The sequence below is a fragment of the Cryptosporidium ryanae genome, assembly GCF_009792415.1.
Source record: "Cryptosporidium ryanae isolate 45019 chromosome Unknown contig_3, whole genome shotgun sequence".
Lineage (NCBI taxonomy): Eukaryota > Apicomplexa > Conoidasida > Eucoccidiorida > Cryptosporidiidae > Cryptosporidium > Cryptosporidium ryanae.
In genome coordinates, this window is record NW_027125552.1 from 14,201 (window position 1) to 37,959 (window position 23,759).

The window sequence follows — 23,759 nt, forward strand, 5'->3', positions numbered from 1 at the left end:
AACAAATTGTGTTTCTTGTAAAAACTTGTCTCTTTGTGGTAATTCCGATTAAAAATGAAGCTTTCAAACAAAGATGAATTGTTTGAATCCTTGCTTTGTAAGAAAGCGGGGCTCTCTAGGGAAATGGCAGCTACATACAACCCGTCAGAGGTGGAATCCGAATGGGACTCAATATGGTGTGAATCAAAATTGTTTACTCCTGACTCTGAAAGAGCAAAAACCCTTGAAATGAATGAGAAATTTGTGATTGCGTTACCACCCCCAAATGTAACAGGGAGGTTGCATTTGGGCCACACTCTAACTGCTGCTATACAAGACAGTTTATGTCGTTTTCACAGAATGACAGGAAAGGAGGTACTTTGGATCCCAGGTACAGACCATGCAGGAATTGCAACCCAGTCTGTAGTTGAGAGAATTACCTTAAAAGAAGAAAAAAAAACATTGCATGACTTTTCACGAGAAGAGTTTTTAAAGAAAATTTGGGATTGGAAAGAAAAACATGGGTCTGCAATATGTTCACAATTCCGTAGACTTGGATGTTCATTAGATTGGTCTAGAGAGTTCTTTACAATGAATAAACCTATGTCAAATGCTGTTACAAAAGCATTTGTTGATTTATTTAATAGGGGATATATTTTTAGGAAGACCAGATTGGTTTCTTGGTCTTGCCATCTACGCACTGCTCTATCTGATATTGAAGTAGATACAATGGAGGTGGATAAACCAACCAGAGTTAGGGTTCCTGGATTCGAAAAGACAATTGAAGTTGGTGTATTGTGGCATTTCTCGTACCCCGTTCAACAGGAAAATAAAAGTTATGAGTGGCATTTCATGCCAGAAAATTTGAGTAGAATTGAGAAGGTAACTGTGGCAACAACTAGAATTGAAACTATGTTGGGAGATGTTGCAGTAGCGGTCCATCCAAATGATGGAAGATATAAGAGTTTTGTCGGTAAGAATTGTTTGCATCCATTTATTAAAGAAAGAAAAATAGTTGTTATTGATGACGAATACGTTGACCCAGACTTCGGAACAGGTTGTGTAAAAATTACCCCTGCTCACGATAAAAATGATTATGACATTGCGACAAGGTATAATAAAAGATATCAGACACATGGAGTTGGCGAGGAGTTGGAATTCATCTCTATCTTCAATGAAAACGGTGAGATGAACGAAAACTGTGGTGAGTTTTCTGGTATGCACCGTTTTAGATGCAGAGAGGTGATAGAAAAAGCGCTGGAGAAAATTGGTCTTCTCGTTGAAAAGACACCAAATTCAAAGCCCATGCAGATACCTATATGTACGAGATCAAATGATATCGTCGAATTAATGTTAAAGCCACAATGGTGGATGAACTGTAAGCCATTTGCAGAAAGGGCTTGTGAAGCTGTAAGAAGTAAAAAACTGACAATTGAACCAACTTTTCATGAACAGACATGGTTTTATTGGTTGGAAAATATTCAAGATTGGTGTGTCTCGAGACAGCTTTTATGGGGGCATAGGATACCAGCATATAAAATAGTAATGAAAAATGAGCTTAAAAACGTGGATGAAAAGTGGGTTGCTGCTGAAAGTCCAGAAGCAGCTGTTAAAGAAGCAATTCGAATTTTTGATTTAGATGAGGAATTTACTGTTGAGCAAGATGAAGACGTTTTGGACACTTGGTTCTCTTCGGGACTTATCCCGTTTTCACCGCTAGGATGGCCAGAATTTTGTAATGAAAAAGATAGTGATTATTCCATATATTTTCCAACTACACTTCTCGAGACGGGATCTGATATTATATTTTTTTGGGTTGCACGTATGGTGATGTTAAGTTTTGCTTGCACGGACCAACTACCATTCAAAACTGTTTATCTTCATGCAATGGTTAGAGATTCACAGGGAAGAAAGATGTCAAAATCCCTTGGTAATGTAATTGATCCCATTGAAGTAATTCAGGGAATTTCCCTTGAAAGTTTGAATGGTAAACTTTTAGAGGGAAATTTACCTTTGTCTGAAATAAACAAATCAAAAGAAAATAATTCAAAGGATTTTCCTGATGGTATTCCCGAGTGTGGTGCAGATGCTTTGAGAATTGGTCTTCTCGCATACACTAAACAGGGAAGAAATATAAACTTGGATATCAAACGTGTTGTAGCATATAGATTTTTCTGCAACAAAATATGGAATGCATGTAAATTTGTGTTTTCTAACGTTCAGTTATTAAAGGAGCATAAATCAATGGATAAATTTGAGTTATTGTCCTATTTTGATTTATTTTCGATTTATAGCAGAGATCTCCAATGGGAAGACTACTTTATTACGTTCCGTTTGATGGAATGTATTCGAACAGTGAAAATTTCATTTGAGAACTACTTGTTTTCAGATGTGGTTTCTGCTGTTTATAACTTCTGGTTATATGAGCTTTGTGATGTTTATTTAGAACTTGTGAAACACAGATTTAAAGATATTGAAAATAACTTCAATGTCGCATTCACTGCTGGTCAAATACTATTTAAGTGTATTGAATATGGTTTAATACTATTACATCCACTTACTCCATTTGTAACAGAGGAGCTTTATCAAAGAATAAAACAAATATCCACTGGAACCAATTCCAAAGGTTCAATAAGCAGCTCGTCATACCCATCAATTTTCTCACACACTGAGTTAACGCCACTGAAGGATACAGAGTTTAAGGTAATGATGAATATTGTTTTAAAAATTCGTTCTTTAGTTTCTATTTTAGGGATCACTAACAAGGAAAAATCAAGTATATCTGTGTTTATTCTTATCAAAAACTGCGATGATCACATTAAAGACCTAATTACGAATATTTCGCCACAATTTGTGACTAGATTAACACTAATTTCGAACACAGAGATAGTATCAGAGACATATTCTAGTAGAATAGAGGAACTAAAAAGCACCTGTATACTTGATGCTGTTGATGAGAGGATTTCTTACTACTTGAGACCTCCAAATCAAGTAGACTTGTCTCTAGCACTGAAGAAGATAGGGAAACAATTGAGTTCAAACGAGAAATTGTTAGATTCTTACTTGAAAAAGAAATCCTCTCCAGCATACGAAAAAGTACCTGAAATGATTAAGAGACAGAATGAAGAAAAAATTGAATCTCTTACATCTACTATAGATACCCTTAAGTTGGCATACTCAAACATTGAAAATTTGGTTGACTCTCCAAAACAGTAGATTTATGTACTAGTTAACAGACTGAATTTTTCAATTCCCTTTTTCTTTCTTACCCCTTATTGTTAATGTCAAATACCGGCGCTCTTTCTCTAATATAATCAGCGGTATGGTCAGCCGCATAGATAAACCGTCACATTTAGACTGAGGACAAGGAGACCTGAAATTATAAGAAGTTGCAACAATAAAGGCAAAATACCTACTTTCGTAGATATTACTGCTTATTGTACTTTTATTGAGATTATATAAGGAACATGAGAGTTTTAGACTGTAGGATATTTTCAGAAAGCAAAAATCAAGAAGTTGAATGCATTGCAATTACCCCAAATGGTTACTTTTGCGCAGTTTCACAAAATGAAGGATTTATAACGGTATTTGATACATTAACGTTTCATTTGTGGCTAAGAATTTCCTCTAACGAGAAACATTCACTCAGAAGTCTATTTTTTATAAAAAAGGTTGTACAAACTTTCGATGAGTTTCAGGTAGGAGGCTCTCCCAGGGATGAACTTATAAGTGATGCTGATAGTGAGAGCACTCAGACAACAGCATTTACGTCTCCGAATAGATCTCCACTCAGAAAAAAGTGTTTTCTTTCTTCAGAGAATCATGCTGATGTTTTTGATTTGCAGTTTTACAGACTAATTGGCTTGGGGCTTGATGGTAGGATTATTGAATGGGATTTAAACACAGGATTTGTCTTAGACAAAATGCTCTCTTATGGTGGAGCGATCTTTCAAGGTGCTGTTTCACCATCTGGCACTCAACTGGCTCTTGCATGTGCTGATGGCTCAGTAAAAATGTTTAGTCTTTTAAATAACGTTATTTCGTTTTCCCATTCGCTCCCTAACCATAACAATAAACTCTTGTCTGTGTCATTTTTGAATGAGAGAACGATATTTTCTGGTTCTAGCGATGGCGTTATTTTAGAGCTTGAGATTAATTCAAAGGTATGCAAAAGCGTGTTATCTGTTGGAACTGGTAAAAAAATAGCACAAAAATCAGAATACAACGACACCTCAATATGGTGTTTGTTGTGTATTGAGTCAGAAAATGTAATTTTTAGCGGAGACTCCAATGGTACAGTTATAGTTTGGGATTTGTTCACCCACACAGCAATAAGAACATTTACTCATCATCAAGGAGACGTATTAACGCTTTCGGTGTTGGGAAACCAAAATGTGGAAAACAATTCCTCATTTATTATTTCCACTGGGATAGATGGCTCAGTTGTATCTTATATCAATACTGGGTCTTTCAGTGAATCTGAAGGTGTATCTAAATGGGTTCCGGAATCATTTTGCTATCCAAGTAATTCTGCAATATGCTCTGTTGCAGCAATTTCTGCACCACATTTAAAGGGTCCTGCAGCTATCTCCGGGACTTGGGACGGAAAGCTTGTAATGTGGTTTTCAGCTGAAAAGCTTAGAGTTAATAACAAATTTAATGGAAACAGTCTCTCTCCAAATTACTATTATTACACACTTCCAGAAGGTGTCTTGAACAATTCATTTAACATCCACATTGCGGAGAACGAGCGACTTATTTTGCGTCAAAATGTTCATTCAGTTGAGATGTGGTTCATATCAAATCCAGAAGCGAGCAATAAAGGCGTTGATGAGTCTGAGAGGTTATTAATAAATCCTTTTACAATATTATGTAATAAGTTGAATAGGATAAGGTACAGCTTCAGTGGGTCAGATGAAAACCACATTGGAAACCTGGTACCTGTACAACCAATTAAACTCATAGAATTCAAATTTTCAAACAGTAAACAAAAAAAAATAATATGCTCTGCATTGAGCAAAAATGGCAATAATGTTGTTGTATCATTTTTGGAGGGCGGAATAAAGGCGATTTACATTGATCTTGAAACTCTGAATATAAGTGATATTTCTATTGAATCTTGCAGAAATATTTTCGCTACAAGCTTAACATTCGTAACTAACACTACTCTGGTTGTTGGAGGATTTTACATCTCAGATAGACATGAAAAGAATAGGGGTAAGCCAAACATTTGGATCGTTGATATAGAGCGAGACATAATTATATCCTCCTTAGAGTTAAGTCTAGAAGATAACAGTAATATAGGTGTAGTTTTTAAAATTAGCGTTTCATTTGATAATCAGTGGCTGGCTGTGGTTACAAGCTACGGATATTCATTCATTATAGACATGGATTCGTTGAAGGTTGAGGTGGATTTGAATAAATTGAAAAACGACATTTTGAATCCGTTTTGTGATAATAAATATTCTACGCCAATAACTTCTATTTGCTTTAATAAAAATAAGGGTGACGTAATTTTGGTTTTAATGTCAGATGGGAAGTACTTTTTGTACTCTCTAACATCTAAAAGTATATTGCCTAAGCAACAGTTCACTACTGTTGACTGTCTCCCTGATAATAAAAATGATATCTATTCTCCTTTAATTTATGGTATTCCAAAGAAACTTTATTCACCACTTTTAAACGGACCAATTACAGGCAGCAATTGGATTGCAATGTCAAGCGATTTAAACGCGTCTAATAAAGAGTACCAAAAAGAATGTGATATTTTTATACTCCAAACATGCGGTCATGTTGAATACTTTGATCTGTTTCAAGAAGAATCTGATTCTAATACCCATTCAGAGGTGTTATGTAGTCCAAGTAGCAATGATGAAGTTGAAATCGCAATGAAGATTTGTGGTCCTGTATGTAAGCTTCCCAGATTTAAAAAGCAGGAAATATTCTCAAATAATTATCTTTTCTACCCAGAAAGATTTGTAGAGGGAATTGAGAAAGAAACAAAAAGTGAAAAACCAATAGGCGACAAGTTAGATAAAAAACTCTCTGATATAAACAAATCTTTAAGAAATTTGAGGGAACATAGCAAATCTGTTTTTGGTGTATTCTTGGTAAACTCCCAAAAGTGGCTCTCACTAGCAAATATTGGAGCAAATGAACGTGACAAAATACTAACTTCTTCTGACGGATTTATAGTTCTACTTTCAGGCAAAAGCCATAAATTGAATGGATCAGATAATAAAAACGAAGATTGTAGGAAAACAATTAGTAGAAAGAAGTACGGCGAATAACGTCAACATAAATTTAATTAAATATTGTTCTACTTTTATAACTGCTATTTATTTATATTTGATCATATTGTTTAATTTTGTGTGATGCTTTTCTCTTCACTTTGTACTTGAGTACTCTTTAATGAGTTTAAGCCTCTACTTTCAGTAGTGGATGATTTACTGTGATCTTGAATTATTGTAAGTTGCGTTGATGTGAAGTGTGCTTTTGTTCTTACTGGACTGCTTTCGCTCTCGAAGTATCTGTCGTTTACATTTAAAATACTTGAAAATCCACTTAAATTTCCAATTGAGTTTTTTAATATATTTGACGTCTCTGCAGAGTTTTCAACCAAAGCTCCTGTAGAGACATTCTCTTTGTAACCATCAGGTGCAAATGCAGGTAATATTCTTCTTATTACTATGGGTAAGTAATTGGGTGTCTGTTGAGAGTTATCTGCAGGTAAACTGCCATTTTGTTCTTGTTGAATTTGGTTACTTGAATCTAGCAAATTAATTGGCATTTGCACTTCAGGAGTAGAGAGTTTTCTATTAACAAATATTCTGCTTTTCCTTGGAGACTCTCCAATGTTTTCTTGTTTATCGGGATTATCCTCTTTTTCTTCACTTTTAACCACAATCTTTTCCTCCAAATTCTGATTCTCCGCCGTCTCTTCTTGTTGAACGAGCATGAGTTCAGGAACAATATCTTGAGTTACAGGTGTACCAAAATCAACAATGCCCTCACTTTTTTCTTGAGTTGGTTGAATCTGAGTCTCATTATTCAACTCATCTCGTTCATATGTGCTTATTGGTGAGGTTTCATTTATATTTGCTGAAACTGACTCCATTAAATCTGGAGTTTCAAAAGTTAAATTTTGCAGAATAGCTCCAGTAATCAATTCAGAGTCAGTTGATTCAGGTAAAATCTCGTTTAAATTACTATCATTGGAAGCATCTTCAGAAGTGATGTTTTGTTGACTCTCGTTGATTTGAGGTGCAAAGGAACCCAATATTTTTGGTTCTGTCCCGGGGCCAATACTATTATAAGGATCCTCAGAAAACACAAAGTTTAAACAAAAGGCGAGGAGAATCAATATCTGTATGAGTTTCATCATATATATCTGCTTCAATACTATGCCAGAAAAGATTGGTAAATTCAAGAGGGCAATAATGTGTGAAGGAGTCGTTTGAGTGCAAAGTGTGAATAAATAAAGTCAGAAATTCTTCTAAAGAAATATTGTTTTTTATGTGAAAGAAACTGTAGTTTTGGGTTTCTTAATTAAATTTAAGAGTTTAAAGACAATAAATGCAATAAAGTATTCTAAGAGTATAAACAAGTAATAAACGGAAGCACATTCATTTTTTTGTGTTGTCTATTCGTACATTTGGAAGCTATTTAATATAATGACTCCTTTCGATTAAAAAAAGCGAAAACAGATTGAAGTCTCATTTTGACTTCAAAGTGTCGAATATTTTGTTTTTAGATGTAAAGCTTTTGAGATTTTTAAAAATTTTTTATGGTGTGTAGGCCGCTTGCTAATTGCTACACACAAATACAGCTAGAGAAACAAGGGTGATTATTTTCTAGTTATTTGGATAAGTGCTAAGAACATAAATAGTTTAGCAACAGTGTACACATGAATCTTATTTAGTGAGTTTGTTGAGTTTGTCAGGGTGTGCTATCGAATTTACTTTGAATACCGTACATAAATAAAATAAACACGCCTTAATAAAAGTAGAATACAAAACAAGTAAGAAATAAGAGTACAGAGACAACATTACTTCCAATGAATTATGACAGAGTTAGAAACGTCTCACTTTTCAAAAGAATTAACAAAATGTTCATTAGAAAAGGATGGAATTGCCGAAACAATAAAACGAAACGATACTGTAGTTGCTGATAGGACAGATGATTTTTCAAAATATGCAATAAATGGAAGGGAGGAGGCATTTATGCAACTACAAACTGAGTTATTTGATATTTTGTTGGAAATATATTACATAACACCAATATGGGGTTCCTTTAAGGAAAATTTTTATTTTCATTGGAAGAAGATAATAGGTGCCTCTAACATTAAGGAGCTTCATGCATATAGATTAATATTCAGATGTATGGGTTGTTTGCGTCCTTCTTCAACGCCTTTATTTGTATTAAAGGTTATAATTAAACAACTTGACGAATTTAGAAGAATATCAGAACCAGAATATTATTCAGAAAATATAGATTTGAACACTCTGGTTCAGGGGCAAACAGTTACGGGATTTCACTCTCCGTTCACTCTCATGCAAGAAATGAAAAATTTTAACTTTTCAAACTATAATTTGGAGGGAAAGAAACAGTTTGAAATGGAAAAAAACCTTCTGATGAACAATTCGTCCCAAAAGCAGTACAAACACTCATTTTCTGGATTAAACGATTTTGATGAAAATAAGTTTTTAATGGAGCATATTAACGTAGAAAAAGCAAATGAAAATGCCTTTAATATAGCTGGAAAGCATATTCGTGTTTCTCCAAACAATAAGTTAGTTGAAAGTGTGTGTGAAGACATGTGTAGTATGAAAAGGGAATACTTGAATAGCTTATACTTTAATCTAAGTTATTTACAAAATACAGATATGTTGTCTGATAAAATAAAGGATACAGAGAACGTCCATTGCAGATGTGAATCGCAAAATAGAGATTTACTTGTTTCAACGGATAACCAAAGTAAATCAAAATATAGCGATTATTCGGAAAGCTGTGGAGAAAATAGCGATTCTGGTGGAACTAACACTGAAGGTGGAAAAAATTCAACAACTTCCGCTTATAATCCGAATTCTAATAATGATTGTAGCATATTAGGTTCAGTGATACCCAGATTTCAAGAATTTAACCAGTTAAAAAGAATGATTCAAAGTCAAAAGGATAGTTGTTGCAAGCTTGTGAGAAATAATGAGTTGGTTACTTCTTGTCCTCCGAAAAAGAGACCAAGACGCAATAGTGAGATACAAGGTGTATACTTCGACAAAATTCGTAAATTGTGGCGTGCTAATTGGAAGGAGAATGGTCGTGTTAAGACAAAGGGGTTTTCTGTTTTTCAATTTGGAGACGAAGGTGCCAAACAAAGAGCAATTGAATATCGTAAAAAAATGGAAAAGGAGTTCTATGTAACATCACATAGCTCAAAGAGTATCTCGAAGGATACAACAGAAAAGGAAAAAAATTCAGAACCCGAGAGCTTGAATGGTATTCTCGTGGATTGTAACGATGACTTTACACAAAATGATGTTGAAAACTCTGATACATTTCATAAAACGAAAACCATCGAGTAGAAATTGTCAGTTAGTGTGTAAACTCATTAAACTGAAAGTCTACTGTTATCTAATAGCAATTTTAAATTAGTGATATTTATCATTTATATAAGTTATCTATTTAAGAATCACTATGTTTGATATTGTTATTTGTATCGTTTGAATATATTATATTTCCTCCTTGATTTCACTTAATTATTTGTGGAGGAATCGCACCAACCAGACCACTAAAAAAAGTAACGTTACTGCTTAAAATTAATATTTTATATTAACTTACGAAATACCAGTATGAGCATGCAAGATTTGTTCTGTAGTCTTCCATATTTTATTTGTCAAATCTATCAATAACTGCTCTGCCTCCTCCTAAAATGCGAATCACAAACAGTGTGCAAGCACAAGGATTTATTCATAAGTTAACTTACTTGTGTTGTATTATCGTCTCCTTCTAGGTCTTTATCATCTTCTGAAATGTCATCTGAATCCTCTTTCAATTTGCTTTCAGATTGAATTAAGATCGTTCTAAAAGTAGCAATTTGTATTAATCCCACAAATTTAAGAGAATAAAAATACTAGCAACGCACCTTTTCTTGTTAAACAATGCAGAGAATTTCTGGATTTCTTTCTCCAATTCACCGATTGAAATAAATGCCTGTTTTTTTTCTATATCAAGAAGTTGTTGATTGTTAGATGAAAGTAAACTTCAGTATTTGATTTCTTACCTAAAGAATGTGCTTCAGGTGCTTGACCAAGCAAGTTTTTCATTTTTTCAACTGCGGATTTCATGTCGTCGATCATTAAAGCCGAGTTTGCACTAGGTTCCAATAAACCTTGAGAAGCATAGCATATTGAAAAGATAAAACCGAATAAAGAAATTAAAAAGAGTCTCATACTAATAATATTTAATTCAAATTCTAAATTGTTATTTCAAATAAGAATATTTAGTCTTGGTTGCAAGTGCATGCATTTGCAGTCAAACAAGATGGTGGGGTTGCATGTAGAGCGCTAACTTAAGAATTAATTTTAAACTATAATTCTTAAAATTTCTCTAACAATTTTAATTTATATATGATTCATGTAAAAGAACGTTTAAACGGAAATAATGATATTACCTAGTTCCTTTATCGCTATTGAGGCCGGAGAATCTTTTTCATTTCCACATATAGATGTGCCTTTGTCGCAAGCATAAAGTAATTGTTCATCCCACGGTATCTTAACTAAATATTTAACGCCCATTTTTTTGCACATTTCTTGAACAGATGCCTCAAGTTCTATGTTCTTAAATATCTTTCCCATGTTTTCAACTACACCTATAATATTTAAATCAACCTTTTTGCAAAACGATATTTCCTTCCTTACATCCTGCAAAGCTATTTCCTGAGGAGTAGTAACAATAACAGCACCGTTAACATTTTGGCCCTTTAAATACGATACAATAGAAAGGTGCTCATCCGATGTGCCTGGAGGCGTGTCTATGATTAAATAATCCAAATCACCCCAGACTACATCTGTCAAAAACTGTTTGATTAAGCCATTCTTTTTCGGTCCTCTCCAAATAATCGCATCATCGCTTTCGGAGAGTAAAAAGGCCGTTGACATTACTGAAAGAGTTTCGCTTACATAAACAGGTGACCATCCAGTTGCGGATGTGTGAACGTCACAGTCTTGCACTCCCATCATTTTAGGAGCTGATGGCCCGCATATATCAATATCCAGCAATCCTACACTTAAGTTTTGGGAAGACAAGTACCAAGACAATTGTGCAGATACAGTTGACTTTCCTACTCCACCTTTTCCAGATAATATTAAAATAATATTCTTTACACTTGATAAGTTCTCAATTTTATAGTTTTCTTTTTTTTTTGCCGAGTTTGATGCACAAATTGATGCATTTGGACATCCTACACATGATTCTGCGATTCCTGCATCTGGTGAATCAACACCAACGCAATTTTCGTTTGGCGTTAAGTCATTCTTCAAATAATTAAGGAGTGACTTAAGAGGCAAAACACACGAAATTTTTTCAGTAATATAACGCAATATAGACCCGTAAGATTTTCTTTTAATTTGACTTAGAAATATCCCAAATATAAGTCCAGCAGAAAAAATTGAAACTGTGCCTAATTTTCTTCTCATTGTTGAGAAAAGCTAAATTGCTAAACTAGCAAATGGAACTGGCGCGTGCTTGATTGAATAAAATAAAAGGTATCAGGTGGCTTGAAATTTGTTATTTAGATATAATGGATTTTTCGAGGTAAGTTTAATTTGTTTGGACCTAATTATGTTTTAGATTGTGATTAACAGTACTTAGACTTTCAATTCCTATAGAAAAAGGGGACATTTATTTGCAATCTTCCAAAAATGACGAATTTGACACTCAAATGCCACCTGTAAGTTTACACTAGGAAAAAATAAGTTGTAGTAGTTTCAATGGAGAAAATAATTTTGCTTAAAATTTAGGGAGTTATAAAAATAGGGAGGCATGAGCTTTTTCGCACTTCGAAAGACATTAAATCTAATTTTAACTTGAATTCTGATCTATCTTGTTCTAAAGGTCAAGCTAATTCCAAGAAAACAAATAGTTCCGATTGGTTTAAACTTCCCGAAAAAGAATGTACTGAGGAATCTTTATATGAGTTTAAAGCTCTTCATCTCAGGACTTCCGCTGACCCAAAGTCGTTTTACAAACCCGACAACTCGATGAAGTCTCCACCTGTTGCGTTTACCTTCGGTCGCGTAGTAGATACTGGCAGGTTGAAAACAGGTGCTGGCCAGGAATCATCTACATACAAAAGTGAGAAGAATAAGACAGGACTCTCCTTTGTACAAGAGTTGTTAAGGGATTCAAACACCCAAAAATGGGCGAATAAAAAATACGCAGAAATACAAAGAATGAAGGCCAAAGGTGGGAAAAAGTGGTATGCAAGACAGGTAGCAAAAAGAAAGAAATACTGATTATTGCTTCATTTTTATAATGCGTTAAATCTAAAACACTATGTCTCACCATGTATAATATTTATAAACTGAGCGAAATTTACGACTTGCGGTATATCATCAGAGGGTCCGGCTTCTTCATCGTAGTTCCAGTATATCAAATTGGAAATCTTATTATCTACATTAATTTTTGAATTTATGGACATAGGATTACCAGATATAACCAACATCGATAGGCCTTTTGAATATAAATTTATTTTTTCACCACTTAATCTTCTTCCTCTAAACGTGGCAGACAATTGAGCATTATTTTCGTTAATGTTTTTTACGTATCTGAGGAAATGTGAATTGCCATCCTTAAAAGATGAATTGCCTCGATTTTTCACATTAACAATTTTTCCATCAAACTTTATTTTAAATGGCATTATGTTTACAGAACTCATTTTTACTAATTCTATTTGTTTAACCAGTAGATTAAATGAATATTTTTCCTCTTATGGCGCAAAGCAACTAATTGATTGAGTTCGCACACTAGATTTCCTTATCTAATCTCAGTTTTTCATTAAAGGACATTTTATAATAATTTGTACTTGCCTGTTATTTCTCTTAATAGCTCAGAGGGAGCAGGGCCAATTGCAATGGCTGTGTACTCACCTGGGGATATTTGAGTCCTACCTGCATCCCTAACGACATAGCTTGGAATACCCATTTTCCTTGCTTTTTTATCGGACTCGAAAAGCTCATCCAACCCTACTTTTAACACTATCTTTGCCTGACCAGATTCTTCCCACATTTCGACTGCTTTCGGACAAGTTTTAATTGCACTTTTGTATGCACCTAGTACGGCGTGGCCACATTGTGCAGCTATTTTTCCCTTACCCATTCCTAAATCTAATAGTTTCAGTAAATTGAATTAAGTTTAGAAGAAAATAAAACTTATTTTTTTAGTGAACTGTATTTCTTACCTTGTCTGACGCAAATTACCATTTTATAATCTGAATAGTTTCCGAACTTATTACAATTTTCGGTATTCAAACTCTGATATTTGCTTCCTGTTTTAAAATACTTTAACCAGATAGTGATTGATAAGAACAAAAAGAGTATGGGGTACGAGATTTTTATACCATCTTGAAGAATTTCAATAGTTTTCATTTTTATTTTGCCGTTATAATAACGGTTGTCTGCATCTTCCGCCAAATACGGCTTTTGTATTTTGTAATCAAAAATGAATAAGCACGTAACAGAATTGTTTGAAATAAACGGAAAGGCTATAGGGATGACTGTAGTTAACTTTGGGAAGTCTTTGTTCGTTTGGGTGGGAAGCGAAGGTGTTAAGTTTGACTCGCTTTTCGTTTCATTTCCGTATAAGGTAAGACAAGTAATTTGTTATTTTTATCATAAACACAAAGTTAATTTTTGCTCATTTCTTCAAAAATTAAATACAGAATAATAATAAATATTCTAACGACTTCGTGACGACCTCTCTTTTAGGAGAAAACGAATTCGGATATTCTATTTCTTCATACATTTGTAAGTTTTAATAAACAGGTGTCTTGATAAGCAGATTAAATTACTTTGTTTTTTCAAGGCAAACTACACAATGTATCTGTCTCTTTAAGTATGAACATAGAGGAAGAGTTAGACAACACAGAGATGAAGAGGCTCCAAGTGCTGATGAACAAGAAAATATCAGAAGTCCTAGGAAAGTAAAGTTACTAGAGCAGGAATTAATTTTAAAATATATATTTGTCTTATCAATATATTTTTTTTGTCAAGTACTTAATTAATAAATACATGCATATCTACTGCCCCTCTTTTTTATAAATACATGTTCGAAAAAAATATTTGTAGGAATATTTTTATGTCAAAATTTACGCAATAATTTAATATTTAGTTAGCAAAACATCTTAAGACGTATTAGTTTCCATTGTTCCAATTCCAAAGAGTTGATCACTTGTTATAGTCAGAACTTAGTGAACTTTGTTGAAATGGAGACTGATTTTATCTCCGAAAACAAGAAGAAGATTCAGTATAAAATATCAGAAATTACTTCATTCAATAAATCTATTGAAAGTTTTATTGATTCTAAAGATCCAGATAAACTCAAGGAAATAATTGACACATGCTTGAATTCAGCTACAATAGTTAAGAACACAGAAGGACAGAACTTCATATCAAAGTTAATTGCGAAAATTGCAATAGAAATACACGAATACTTAATGGAGAAAATAAAAACACTTATTTTAAAAGTAAATACAAATCTGTTAACGGCTTATGGAAAAATATTGTATTTAGTTTGGAACGAGTATAAAATCAAAAACATGAATGAACAAATACAGGATTTTGAGATGAAAATACAAGAAATATACTGTCTGGGATCAATTAAATTAAATCCAGTTTTAGCAGTCAGAATAAGATTTCTTTTGCATTATTTTCACGACAACCGTGATCAAGTTGAAATAAATAGCTTGTTGGTCAGGCTTTATGATCCAATAATATGGCGATACCTTTCTGTAGCAAATTGGAAAGTAAGATTAAACTCAACAGCTCTTTTTGCAATACTGTTTCCGCTTATTGATTCATCTCTTGGACCAAGAGAGTACAAAATGGAGTTAGATCGCCAATATCAGATTTTTCAGAATTTATTGACAGATAACAGTTCGGAAGTAAGAACTGCTGCGGTGCAGTCTGTGTGTAGGATATTAACATTATATTGGGAAATAACGCCAATTGAGAAAATTCACGAACTTTTGGATATAATGACTTCTAAATGTATAAATGACAAGTCATCACAAGGCGTTCGCATTGCTGTTATAAACGGAATTGACGTAATTTTAAATAATCCATTTTCACAAACAATTTTGAGTAAATATTTGCCTAAGGTCTGTGTTCATTTACATGATATAGACACCGAGGTCAGGTATCACGTTGCGCTGTTAATATTAAAGATTTCACGTATTGAGGGAATGGACTACTCAAAGATAATTTCAAAGAAGCAGATTCTTTCAAGAATTTCAAAGGAGTACATTATTTATCAGATAAAGCAATCATCATTTTACGTCAAAAACGGATATTATCACAACTATACCTCTGATTCAAATGGGGATAACCCTCATTTAATTTCCGAGAGAGATTCGGTATTTGAAACCTTGCAAGTGGCGAGAATACTTTCAGAGTTGCTAAGTCAGTCAATTTTCACAGAAAAAACTCTCAAAGAACAGATAAAGTATTGTCATTATTTTTGTGATCAGTGTCCAATAGGAATTGTTGGATTTTTTAGTAGTTTGAAAGTGAGAATAGACGAGGGTATTGGAAAGGAGATTTCTGATTCAGACTTGCTTAAATTGGCAGTATCACTAATTAAAACAACAATATTGAGTTATAAGAAGGCAAAATTGAATTACGAAAAGTCGAAAGTACTGTTAACATCTTGCAAGGAGATTCTGGAGGCAATATTTTATTATAGAAGGTGCCCAAACAGCTCTGGAGCTGACTCGATTAATTCTGCAAACAGCAATGATGACAGAATTGGAATGGGAATTAAATTTTTTGTTAACAACTGTGCAGATGAGCTGGTGTCAAAAGTAGATCCGGACGACAGACTTTGGACAAGTGTAATTCACCTGTTTTCAAATCAATTTGATTCATTTGGAAAGCACTATCCAAAACTATCAAGTGGAATTGTATCCGAGTTATGGAGAATAATGATTTCCCAACTCAGAGAAGACTTGCCTCACTCAGGACAATTGAATGTAAAGCTCAACGTTATTGTGCCACTTTCGATTAAATGGGGTCTAATCTCAGATAAACTCTCTATAATAGTTTCTGGTGTTGAACACTTCTTGTCGGGTAACCTTGGTAAAATAAGCCTTAATGGTATTTTTGCGAGCAAAGATATAAAACTTGAAAGTCAAGAAGCAGGACTCTTTTGCCTGTTTTCACTTCAAAGTATCCTCAAATTCAAAGAATCAAGGGACTATTTCAGAGGAAACAAGAGCTTGGAGTTGCTTATTGGGAACCTGGGAAGAAGGATAATCGAGTTTTACTGCAAGGACTCCGGTGAAATTCAAGCAAATGCGGTTGTTCTGCAGAAGTTCAAGGAGCTGTTCATATTCATAGTGAACTCGATAGGCGACGCAGAGGAATTTGGGGACATTCTGGCCATTGCAATGGAGAGTGTAGCTGCGATAAACAACAAGGACAGCCCCCTAGAGCTTCTGATTTCTCATTTTGAACTCCTTGCAACCCTGATGGTATTTGTTACGCCCAGTTCTGTGGAAAACAAGGAGCTGACTGAAAGAATACCAGGGTTCGAGAAACAAGTACTTGAATTGGTAGAAAAACTAATAGACTTGTGTGGGGATAACGAGCAGAACAAAAAGAGAATACAACAGGGAATACACACCTACATTTTTGGGATGAAACGAATGATCGGAAATTCAAGCATTGAATCTCGCAAAATAACGGAAAAGTTGAGATTGGAATCTGAAAAACCAGTTTAAGAGTGATGAAAACAAGTTAAACTAGTCAAATTAAATTGCCAGAATAACATTTTTTTCTCACGCATTTTTTTACCGCTTTGAAATATTTTTAAAATATATGTGTATACATTTTTCAAAATACACTTCAAAACAAAAGAAATGATTGTTCTTAAAAATGCGTTTCTACTTCTCGCAGTAATAGTCGACCTTTTCATTAATGGGAGGATAGGTTACTTACTCAAACCCTTCAGGAAAGAAGGTCTGCGTCCGAGAATTAACTTGAACCATTCACCAACTGCGGATGAGTTATTCAAAGATGCCGTTACCGTTCAAAACATGATGGAAAAAATAAGACTCAGAACTCCTGTGAGATTTTTTTCTCTTGATTTATCTCCTGGATGCAGCTTAGAAAAAAAAAGTGAGACTTGTGGGAATGTGGGGAAGTGCCAGGTTTTTGGTAATGAAAGTGATCTCTCATCAACACTTTTCGGTTTTGATATGGAAACGGACAAAGTAATGCTGGAGGAGGAGGGTGACTGCGAAACTAAGAAGACCAAGATAGATATGCTGAAAAATCCGCCATCAAATACAGAATACAAGGGAGGTAGCGTTTGGAGCATGATATACGAGGAAATAGATAAATTAAAAATGCCTTTGTTGTTAAACTTAACCTCTGGGGTTCAAAGCAACATAGCCGTTCATGCATCTGAAAGGTACAAGAAAATCAGAGAGGATAAGTTCGAGTACAATATAAAAAATTTTATAGATAAGTTTTCGATTTACGAGGAAAGGGGTTCCAATTTGTTGTTTACTTTCTACTATCTTGTTCAATCAATGTGTGTTCTCGGAGAAAAATTTGACGAGTTTATGAACAAAAACTTGGATGAAAATCCAGAAAATGAGTTACTAAAGAGCGAAATCAGGGCTTTACTGGATTCTGAATCCTATTACTCTTGCAGAAAGGAGTACATGGATGACCGCTTTTTCTCTGAATATGACCTCCCTAAATTGAGCAAATTCTTCGAAACATTCATATCAACTCTTGGATGCGTGGAGTGTGAAAAATGTATTCTCCATGGAACAATCAAAGGTAACGCACTGTATTTAGCAACAAAAGCTTTGGGAAAAAAAGACAATTTTCAAGTAGACCCCCTTGCTTTTGTAACGTATATAAATGGTTTGTACATCTTTTCTAGCTCTATAATAACTATTGATATATTTTCCATGAGAATAAAGCACTATTTATTGTTCTTAATTTGCACAATTGTATTTTCAGTGCTTGCATATAACGCAATTAAATTATATAAAATAAAAAGAAAGAATGAAGTTAAAGCTGAGAAGAGTGACTAGGTTTCAATTAAAGAAGGTGCAAGTAGGTGTGGGGAAGTGGACTATTGTTTATCTATCCTCTGTCAATACTGTAATTGCGACGTTATCCGATTCATCTAGATAATTGATAAATTTTGTCTTTATTATTTCAACGGTTCGCCTCAAAAAGTCCTCTTTTAGGCACCTTCCGTGATTTATTGGGCTTGTAAGTCTGCCGTCAAGTTCAAATATTTTGTCATTCTTAATAATAAACGAAATATAATGATGATCTACCTCATAGGGCTCACAATGACAATTTTGGCCGCTAAGTGTTATTTCCTCGTGCATCTGTTCAACGTCCTTGTTTTCTTTTAGAAATAAACCTCTTTTCTCTGGTAGATTCTCGCCCTCATCTTTAACACTGCTTATTTCGTGAATAAAGCTCCCTTGTTCCACCTTTATTCTTTCCATATTGTTCAAAACTGAATGTATCAGTGCAACTATACCACACGAATTTTTAACGTATTGCCTCATAAACCAAACTCCTTCTGATAAAGAAGAGCTTTCGGGACTGTTGGAGTCATTGTTGCACTCTCTCATTTTGACAAGGGTTTCATTTAGGGGAAATAGCAAAATTATGGAGATTGGCTCCCCGCTAATGAGTTCCAGGGCCCAGTCTTCAGTGGAATACAGATCCTTGAATTCAATTTTCGACTGAACTCCCAGCCTTTTGGAATAACTGGATAGAGTGTCTGGGTCAGAAATAAGTGCTCCCCAAATTTTTTCTTCATTTTCGCGACACATTTTTAAATCCGATCTTTGGGCCGAGTATTGTTTGAATAAATGGGTGGCGGAATAAGTTATGTGTTTTAAATGTTCATAATGCTTTTTTAATTTTAAAATAAATAATTGATTGAGAACTTGTTATTCGTTACTTATTAGTGTGAAATGAATGAGGAGGATTTGAATAACGATGGCAAGTCCGGTACTAGTCATATAGAAAGAACTCACACATTGATATTTGGTCGTCTAACACGTGAGCAAAAGAATGCGGTTTTGGTTGATCAAAACACTTCATTGTTAATAGTCGCAGGTCCTGGAACAGGAAAAACTGCTACAATAACTGCCAGAATACTGTTTTTCCTTCTAAAAGGACACTCCCCTATCTTGGCACTTACTTTTACTAGGAAAGCAGCAAATGAATTGAGAAATAGAGTTTCCATACTGTACTCTTCTTCAGTCAAAAATTTAAAAAACAATAAACAAGATTTGGATCGAGAGTCAGAGACATTGTTTGGTGTGAACAGAGAGACACCAAGTTTATTTTTGTCCAATTCAGGAATATTTGTTGGAACTATTCACTCATTTTGTTGGAAAATATTAAGGCAGTATGGTAGTTATTTGGGATTGCCAAAGGAAATGTCAATTTTGGACAAGGATTATTCAATAAAGCTATTGAAATTATGCATTACTGAGATGACCAAAAAGATGCCTTCTCTTTCTTCTCAAATATCAAATATATTTTCCTTTTCACTTGACTCAATTGACACAGATGAGGTCAACAGAGATGACTATGACGAAGATAGTGACGATGAAAATGGAGAAGAGGGGATTTCTGCTGTCTCCGAGAGCAATATAAGTAGCAGAGGTTCCAAAACGTGCGAACTGAACCAGAATGACGAACTGAAATTGGGTTCATGTATTAAGAACAGTGAATTAGAGAGGTTGCTAAAGGTAATCAAAATACTCAAGTACAAGAAGTTTTTAAACAACAATTTAGAATGCAGTATAGATGACGTAAATGGGAACTTTGAGCTTTTGTCGCTTTATCTCCTTTACACAAAGAGAATGACAGAAAACAAACCTTATTTAGTCGACTATACGGATTTAATTACCTTAGTACTGAGACTACTGGAGAATAACAAACACGTAAGACAGAAAATTCAATTGTCTTATCCATATGTGTTTTGTGACGAGTTTCAGGACACTTCAAAACTGCAGCTTAGGATACTTGAATTGTTAGCAAAACGAGATGCGGACTCGAACAAAGACTTTGTTTTCAACGGTGTTTCACTTAAAAACGAGGAGGGAAAAGATGAACCACTGGCAGGTGGAATCACAGTTGTGGGAGACGATGATCAAGCAATATACAGTTGGAGAGGCGTTGAAACTGGAGTATTTAGACAATTTTCGGAAATATTTAAAGACAACTTTAAAGCAACTTTTTTGACTGAGAATTTTAGATCAACAGGTTCGATTGTTTCAGTTTCAACAAATCTGATTCACAACAACAAGTTAAGAATGGAAAAGTCCCTTAAAACCAATAATGGAGTTGGAATTGAGCCCAAAGTCTCCTTTTTTTCCAGGATTTCAGACGAAATATTGTGGATGGCAAGAACGATAATTTTGTTAAAAATCAAGTATAACTATTCTTGGAGCGATTTTGCGGTGCTTACTAGAACAAACGATACATTGTTTTACCTGGAGAAGCTGTTTAATGAATATTCATTCATTGAGAATTCTGTTTCTGAAAACTCAAACACTCAGAATAAGACAAACGACACCAAACATGAAAAAAAGTGTTGGAAATCGATGATTCCGAGCGACTTAGTAGATGTAGACAACCTAGAGTTGAAAAGCTTTACAGACAGCAAAGCCGTTATTCCAACAGACAACACATCAAGAAATAACACAAAAAACACGAGAGATTTGCTAAACAAAACTGAAATATTGGACATTCTGTCTTACTGTAGGCTTTTGGTTGATGAAACAGCGGATGACTGCTTCTTGAGAGTTTGTAACCGTCCAAAAAGGGGAATAGGTGAAAATGCACTCAAGATTATTGAGTTAAATGGGGCTGAGGGAATATCGCTGATCAGAAAATCAACTCAACCATTGAATGGTATAAATGAAATAACTTCCAAGAGGTTAAATCTCGACTTTGAAAGGAGCAATTCTCTATACAGGCCGATAATACACGTATGCAGGAAACTGTTGAACGGGGGTACCGTAATAGACGCCTCGATAGATTCCAAAACATTTAAAAAGAGCGTGAATTCAATAAGATCTTTCATTGAAGTATTAGATAAATTAAAGGAGTTTATAAGTGAGAGAAGAACAGTTCCCGAAATTATAAAGGAAATATTAGAGCAAACAGGATACCTGGATCCGGTGAGATCTTCGGTAAATCCAAGCAAAAGGAAAAAGGAGTCGAACAAGGAAGACCGTCATTCAATTAAAAATATAGATTTAAACACAAATGAGAAAATTGGATCCGTTATTGATTCAATATCGAGATTGATTAAGTGTTCGGAACCATACGTCCCGAACAGTCAACAACCAACTGGTCTTGAATGCCTAATTTGCTTTCTCAAAGATGCTTCTAATGGACTGCTTGAACAAAAAAAACAGAACAAGGTGTCCTTGTCCACGATCCACAAAGCTAAGGGTCTTGAGTGGAAGGTTGTTTTTATCCCAAGATTCGTGGACAACATATTTCCCTTGTTAAAGGAGAATGAAGGCGTTGCTAATGAAGTGAGCGGAAAAGTAAACATTGAAGAGGAAAGAAGAATAGTATATGTGGCTTTCACTAGAGCCAAAGAAAGATTGTTTATAACTGCTCCATTAAACCTAGGCAAAGTTTCCCCATTCATTCAAGAAGCAAATATAAAACTGGATGCAAAATTCGCATTACCTCCCGTAAAAGAACAAATTAAACAGGTGCCAAAGACAATAAAAGGATTTAACTGGAAATAGCAGAAAAATAATCCTGATATATATTTGATAATCCAGAAAAATTTTCTTTTTAATAGTTAACCTATATCTATTCTTGTTCATTTTCGACTTTATTCTCTTTTTGTGAGGCTTGAGGAGGAGGATTCCTAGACAGCTGTTGCAGGCACTTGTTAACGCTAAAATCTTCGTATTCGTCCTCACCGGCTTCATTTGTCCTAACGATGAAGAAACACTTGTTACTAACATCATTTTCAGATTCTTCTTGTTCGCATTCTTGATCATTTTTGGTTTTTTCTGAGTAATTTTTGTGATTCTTAACGCAAATGGAGTGCATATTGTGGCATTTTTCAGTGTATCTAGGGTGATACTCTAGTATTGACGACAAAACCTTGAATGTAGGATTTTCCTTGTCAAAAACAGTATTAACTTTTGTTTGAGCAACAACCTCTTTTAGACAGCGCTTTAAATGTTCTATAGAAGCGAAAGACTGTCCACCTATTGTAATTGGTATAGAAAAGAAGCTTGCTTTTTGTTTGTTGAATTCCTTTTCCCTCTCTTTTTGGATATGTCTGGGGAAGACGGAAGAAATTACCTTTTTCGCCTCTTCTTGGTCAACGAGAATAAGTGCTGTTTTATGGTCGTCAAATTCTAGTTCTAAGTTATCTAAAATGGTTTTATCGTTCTTAAAAGGCTTTAAAAGAATGAAACATTTACCATCTTGGGTGGTTTGGGAGACATATCTAATTAAATTTTGATTCCCGTCGACTAGTGTTTTCAATTTCTCTTTCAAGGAATCCTTGACATTTGACCAAGAAACATTTTCAGGCAAGTTCAACACCTTAATGATGCATCCTCCAAAGTGGTGGTCCTTTCCAGAGATGGAGGATTTGTTCCTCTGGCTAACTGTTTTTTGTAGGTCAGGCAACTCTCTATTGAGTTTGATCATAAGTTTTCCATTCTGATCCTTTTCCAACAGTATATTTGAATGACCCTCGAGTGCCTCTTCAATCTCCTCCTCTTTTGTAACTCCGAGATTCTTGACCTTAGAACAATTAAAAATATGTTCAACATATAAACGATTCATCGGGTCAGATCGCATATTAGATTGAAAAAACACGTCTGTTTTTAAATTTTCGTCAGAAAAGTAGTACTCCAATTGCTTCAGCAATGCCTCTCTAGTCTCTTCGTTTAAGAAACTCGTCTTGAGTCTCTTGGAGTTGCATTCCTCCTCTGAGGGGGAGCGTGGGTGTAAATTAGCTGTCTTTATTTCGGTCATCGCAGTCAATTAAACGATGCAAAACGTAAAAATATATGTATATATGTACGTATTTACTTATATATTTGTATATGTATATATATAAATATTTATGAATATACACTACATATAATGCAAATCAGAATTGAGATGTCGACCAGCTAGTCCCGCGCCGAGGTCTTGTTGACATGTGGCGCTCTTGGCAGCCATCTACTTGGTCCTTTATTCGGTAATGATAACGCAACTATAAATTAGAACTCGTGGCTCTGCATACAGGGAGGGAACTCAGAGGACACTCTTAAAAGACAAATGTCACAGTTGTGGCATTTACAGTGACTTACGCAGGAGTGGAAGTGAAAGGAGAATGGCAATTTTGAGATGACGCAGGTGGCTGCAGGTGGTTGAATGAATAAAAGAGCAAAAAGAGTGCAAATCAAACGTACATGAGCAGGCAGCAGTCACTTTTATTCAACGAGAGAGATTGATTTTGAAAAAGAATTTTCGTTTTCA

At 34.6% G+C, this 23,759-nt stretch overlaps 14 protein-coding genes across 14 annotated transcripts; 8 read left to right on the forward strand and 6 right to left on the reverse strand.

The window, feature by feature from the left end:
- Positions 1-54: 54 nt before the first annotated feature.
- On the forward strand, positions 55-3,195 carry FG386_001984 (valyl tRNA synthetase; the record flags this gene model as incomplete). The annotated part of the gene is made up of 1 exon (XM_067341607.1): positions 55-3,195. One exon carries the CDS (start codon positions 55-57, stop codon positions 3,193-3,195), a length of 3,141 nt encoding a protein of 1,046 aa, XP_067196570.1.
- A 251-nt stretch (positions 3,196-3,446) lies between these two features.
- Positions 3,447-6,269, forward strand: FG386_001985 (12x WD40 repeat containing protein; the record flags this gene model as incomplete). The annotated part of the gene is made up of 1 exon (XM_067341608.1): positions 3,447-6,269. The coding sequence occupies one exon, from the start codon at positions 3,447-3,449 to the stop codon at positions 6,267-6,269; it is 2,823 nt and encodes a 940-aa protein (XP_067196571.1).
- A 211-nt stretch (positions 6,270-6,480) lies between these two features.
- On the reverse strand, positions 6,481-7,360 carry FG386_001942 (uncharacterized protein; the record flags this gene model as incomplete). The annotated part of the gene is made up of 2 exons (XM_067341565.1): positions 6,481-6,509; positions 6,532-7,360. 2 exons carry the CDS (start codon positions 7,358-7,360, stop codon positions 6,481-6,483), a joined length of 858 nt encoding a protein of 285 aa, XP_067196528.1.
- Positions 7,361-8,042: 682 nt separating this feature from the next.
- Positions 8,043-9,560, forward strand: FG386_001943 (apicomplexan specific protein; the record flags this gene model as incomplete). Its single annotated transcript, XM_067341566.1, has 1 exon — positions 8,043-9,560. The coding sequence occupies one exon, from the start codon at positions 8,043-8,045 to the stop codon at positions 9,558-9,560; it is 1,518 nt and encodes a 505-aa protein (XP_067196529.1).
- A 1,065-nt stretch (positions 9,561-10,625) lies between these two features.
- On the reverse strand, positions 10,626-11,672 carry FG386_001944 (uncharacterized protein; the record flags this gene model as incomplete). Its single annotated transcript, XM_067341567.1, has 1 exon — positions 10,626-11,672. One exon carries the CDS (start codon positions 11,670-11,672, stop codon positions 10,626-10,628), a length of 1,047 nt encoding a protein of 348 aa, XP_067196530.1.
- Positions 11,673-11,917: 245 nt separating this feature from the next.
- FG386_001945 (uncharacterized protein) lies at positions 11,918-12,491 on the forward strand (the record flags this gene model as incomplete). Its single annotated transcript, XM_067341568.1, has 2 exons — positions 11,918-11,926; positions 11,997-12,491. The coding sequence occupies 2 exons, from the start codon at positions 11,918-11,920 to the stop codon at positions 12,489-12,491; spliced, it is 504 nt and encodes a 167-aa protein (XP_067196531.1).
- A 38-nt stretch (positions 12,492-12,529) lies between these two features.
- FG386_001946 (uncharacterized protein) lies at positions 12,530-12,913 on the reverse strand (the record flags this gene model as incomplete). Its single annotated transcript, XM_067341569.1, has 1 exon — positions 12,530-12,913. One exon carries the CDS (start codon positions 12,911-12,913, stop codon positions 12,530-12,532), a length of 384 nt encoding a protein of 127 aa, XP_067196532.1.
- Positions 12,914-13,044: 131 nt separating this feature from the next.
- On the reverse strand, positions 13,045-13,353 carry FG386_001947 (uncharacterized protein; the record flags this gene model as incomplete). Its single annotated transcript, XM_067341570.1, has 1 exon — positions 13,045-13,353. One exon carries the CDS (start codon positions 13,351-13,353, stop codon positions 13,045-13,047), a length of 309 nt encoding a protein of 102 aa, XP_067196533.1.
- Positions 13,354-13,695: 342 nt separating this feature from the next.
- FG386_001948 (uncharacterized protein) lies at positions 13,696-14,180 on the forward strand (the record flags this gene model as incomplete). The annotated part of the gene is made up of 3 exons (XM_067341571.1): positions 13,696-13,839; positions 13,916-14,000; positions 14,059-14,180. The coding sequence occupies 3 exons, from the start codon at positions 13,696-13,698 to the stop codon at positions 14,178-14,180; spliced, it is 351 nt and encodes a 116-aa protein (XP_067196534.1).
- Positions 14,181-14,458: 278 nt separating this feature from the next.
- Positions 14,459-16,972, forward strand: FG386_001949 (protein phosphatase regulator; the record flags this gene model as incomplete). The annotated part of the gene is made up of 1 exon (XM_067341572.1): positions 14,459-16,972. One exon carries the CDS (start codon positions 14,459-14,461, stop codon positions 16,970-16,972), a length of 2,514 nt encoding a protein of 837 aa, XP_067196535.1.
- Positions 16,973-17,110: 138 nt separating this feature from the next.
- FG386_001950 (uncharacterized protein) lies at positions 17,111-18,301 on the forward strand (the record flags this gene model as incomplete). The annotated part of the gene is made up of 1 exon (XM_067341573.1): positions 17,111-18,301. The coding sequence occupies one exon, from the start codon at positions 17,111-17,113 to the stop codon at positions 18,299-18,301; it is 1,191 nt and encodes a 396-aa protein (XP_067196536.1).
- A 48-nt stretch (positions 18,302-18,349) lies between these two features.
- Positions 18,350-19,063, reverse strand: FG386_001951 (ubiquitin C-terminal hydrolase of the cysteine proteinase fold; the record flags this gene model as incomplete). The annotated part of the gene is made up of 1 exon (XM_067341574.1): positions 18,350-19,063. The coding sequence occupies one exon, from the start codon at positions 19,061-19,063 to the stop codon at positions 18,350-18,352; it is 714 nt and encodes a 237-aa protein (XP_067196537.1).
- A 144-nt stretch (positions 19,064-19,207) lies between these two features.
- Positions 19,208-22,015, forward strand: FG386_001953 (helicase; the record flags this gene model as incomplete). Its single annotated transcript, XM_067341576.1, has 1 exon — positions 19,208-22,015. One exon carries the CDS (start codon positions 19,208-19,210, stop codon positions 22,013-22,015), a length of 2,808 nt encoding a protein of 935 aa, XP_067196539.1.
- Positions 22,016-22,082: 67 nt separating this feature from the next.
- FG386_001954 (uncharacterized protein) lies at positions 22,083-23,270 on the reverse strand (the record flags this gene model as incomplete). The annotated part of the gene is made up of 1 exon (XM_067341577.1): positions 22,083-23,270. One exon carries the CDS (start codon positions 23,268-23,270, stop codon positions 22,083-22,085), a length of 1,188 nt encoding a protein of 395 aa, XP_067196540.1.
- Positions 23,271-23,759: the final 489 nt, after the last annotated feature.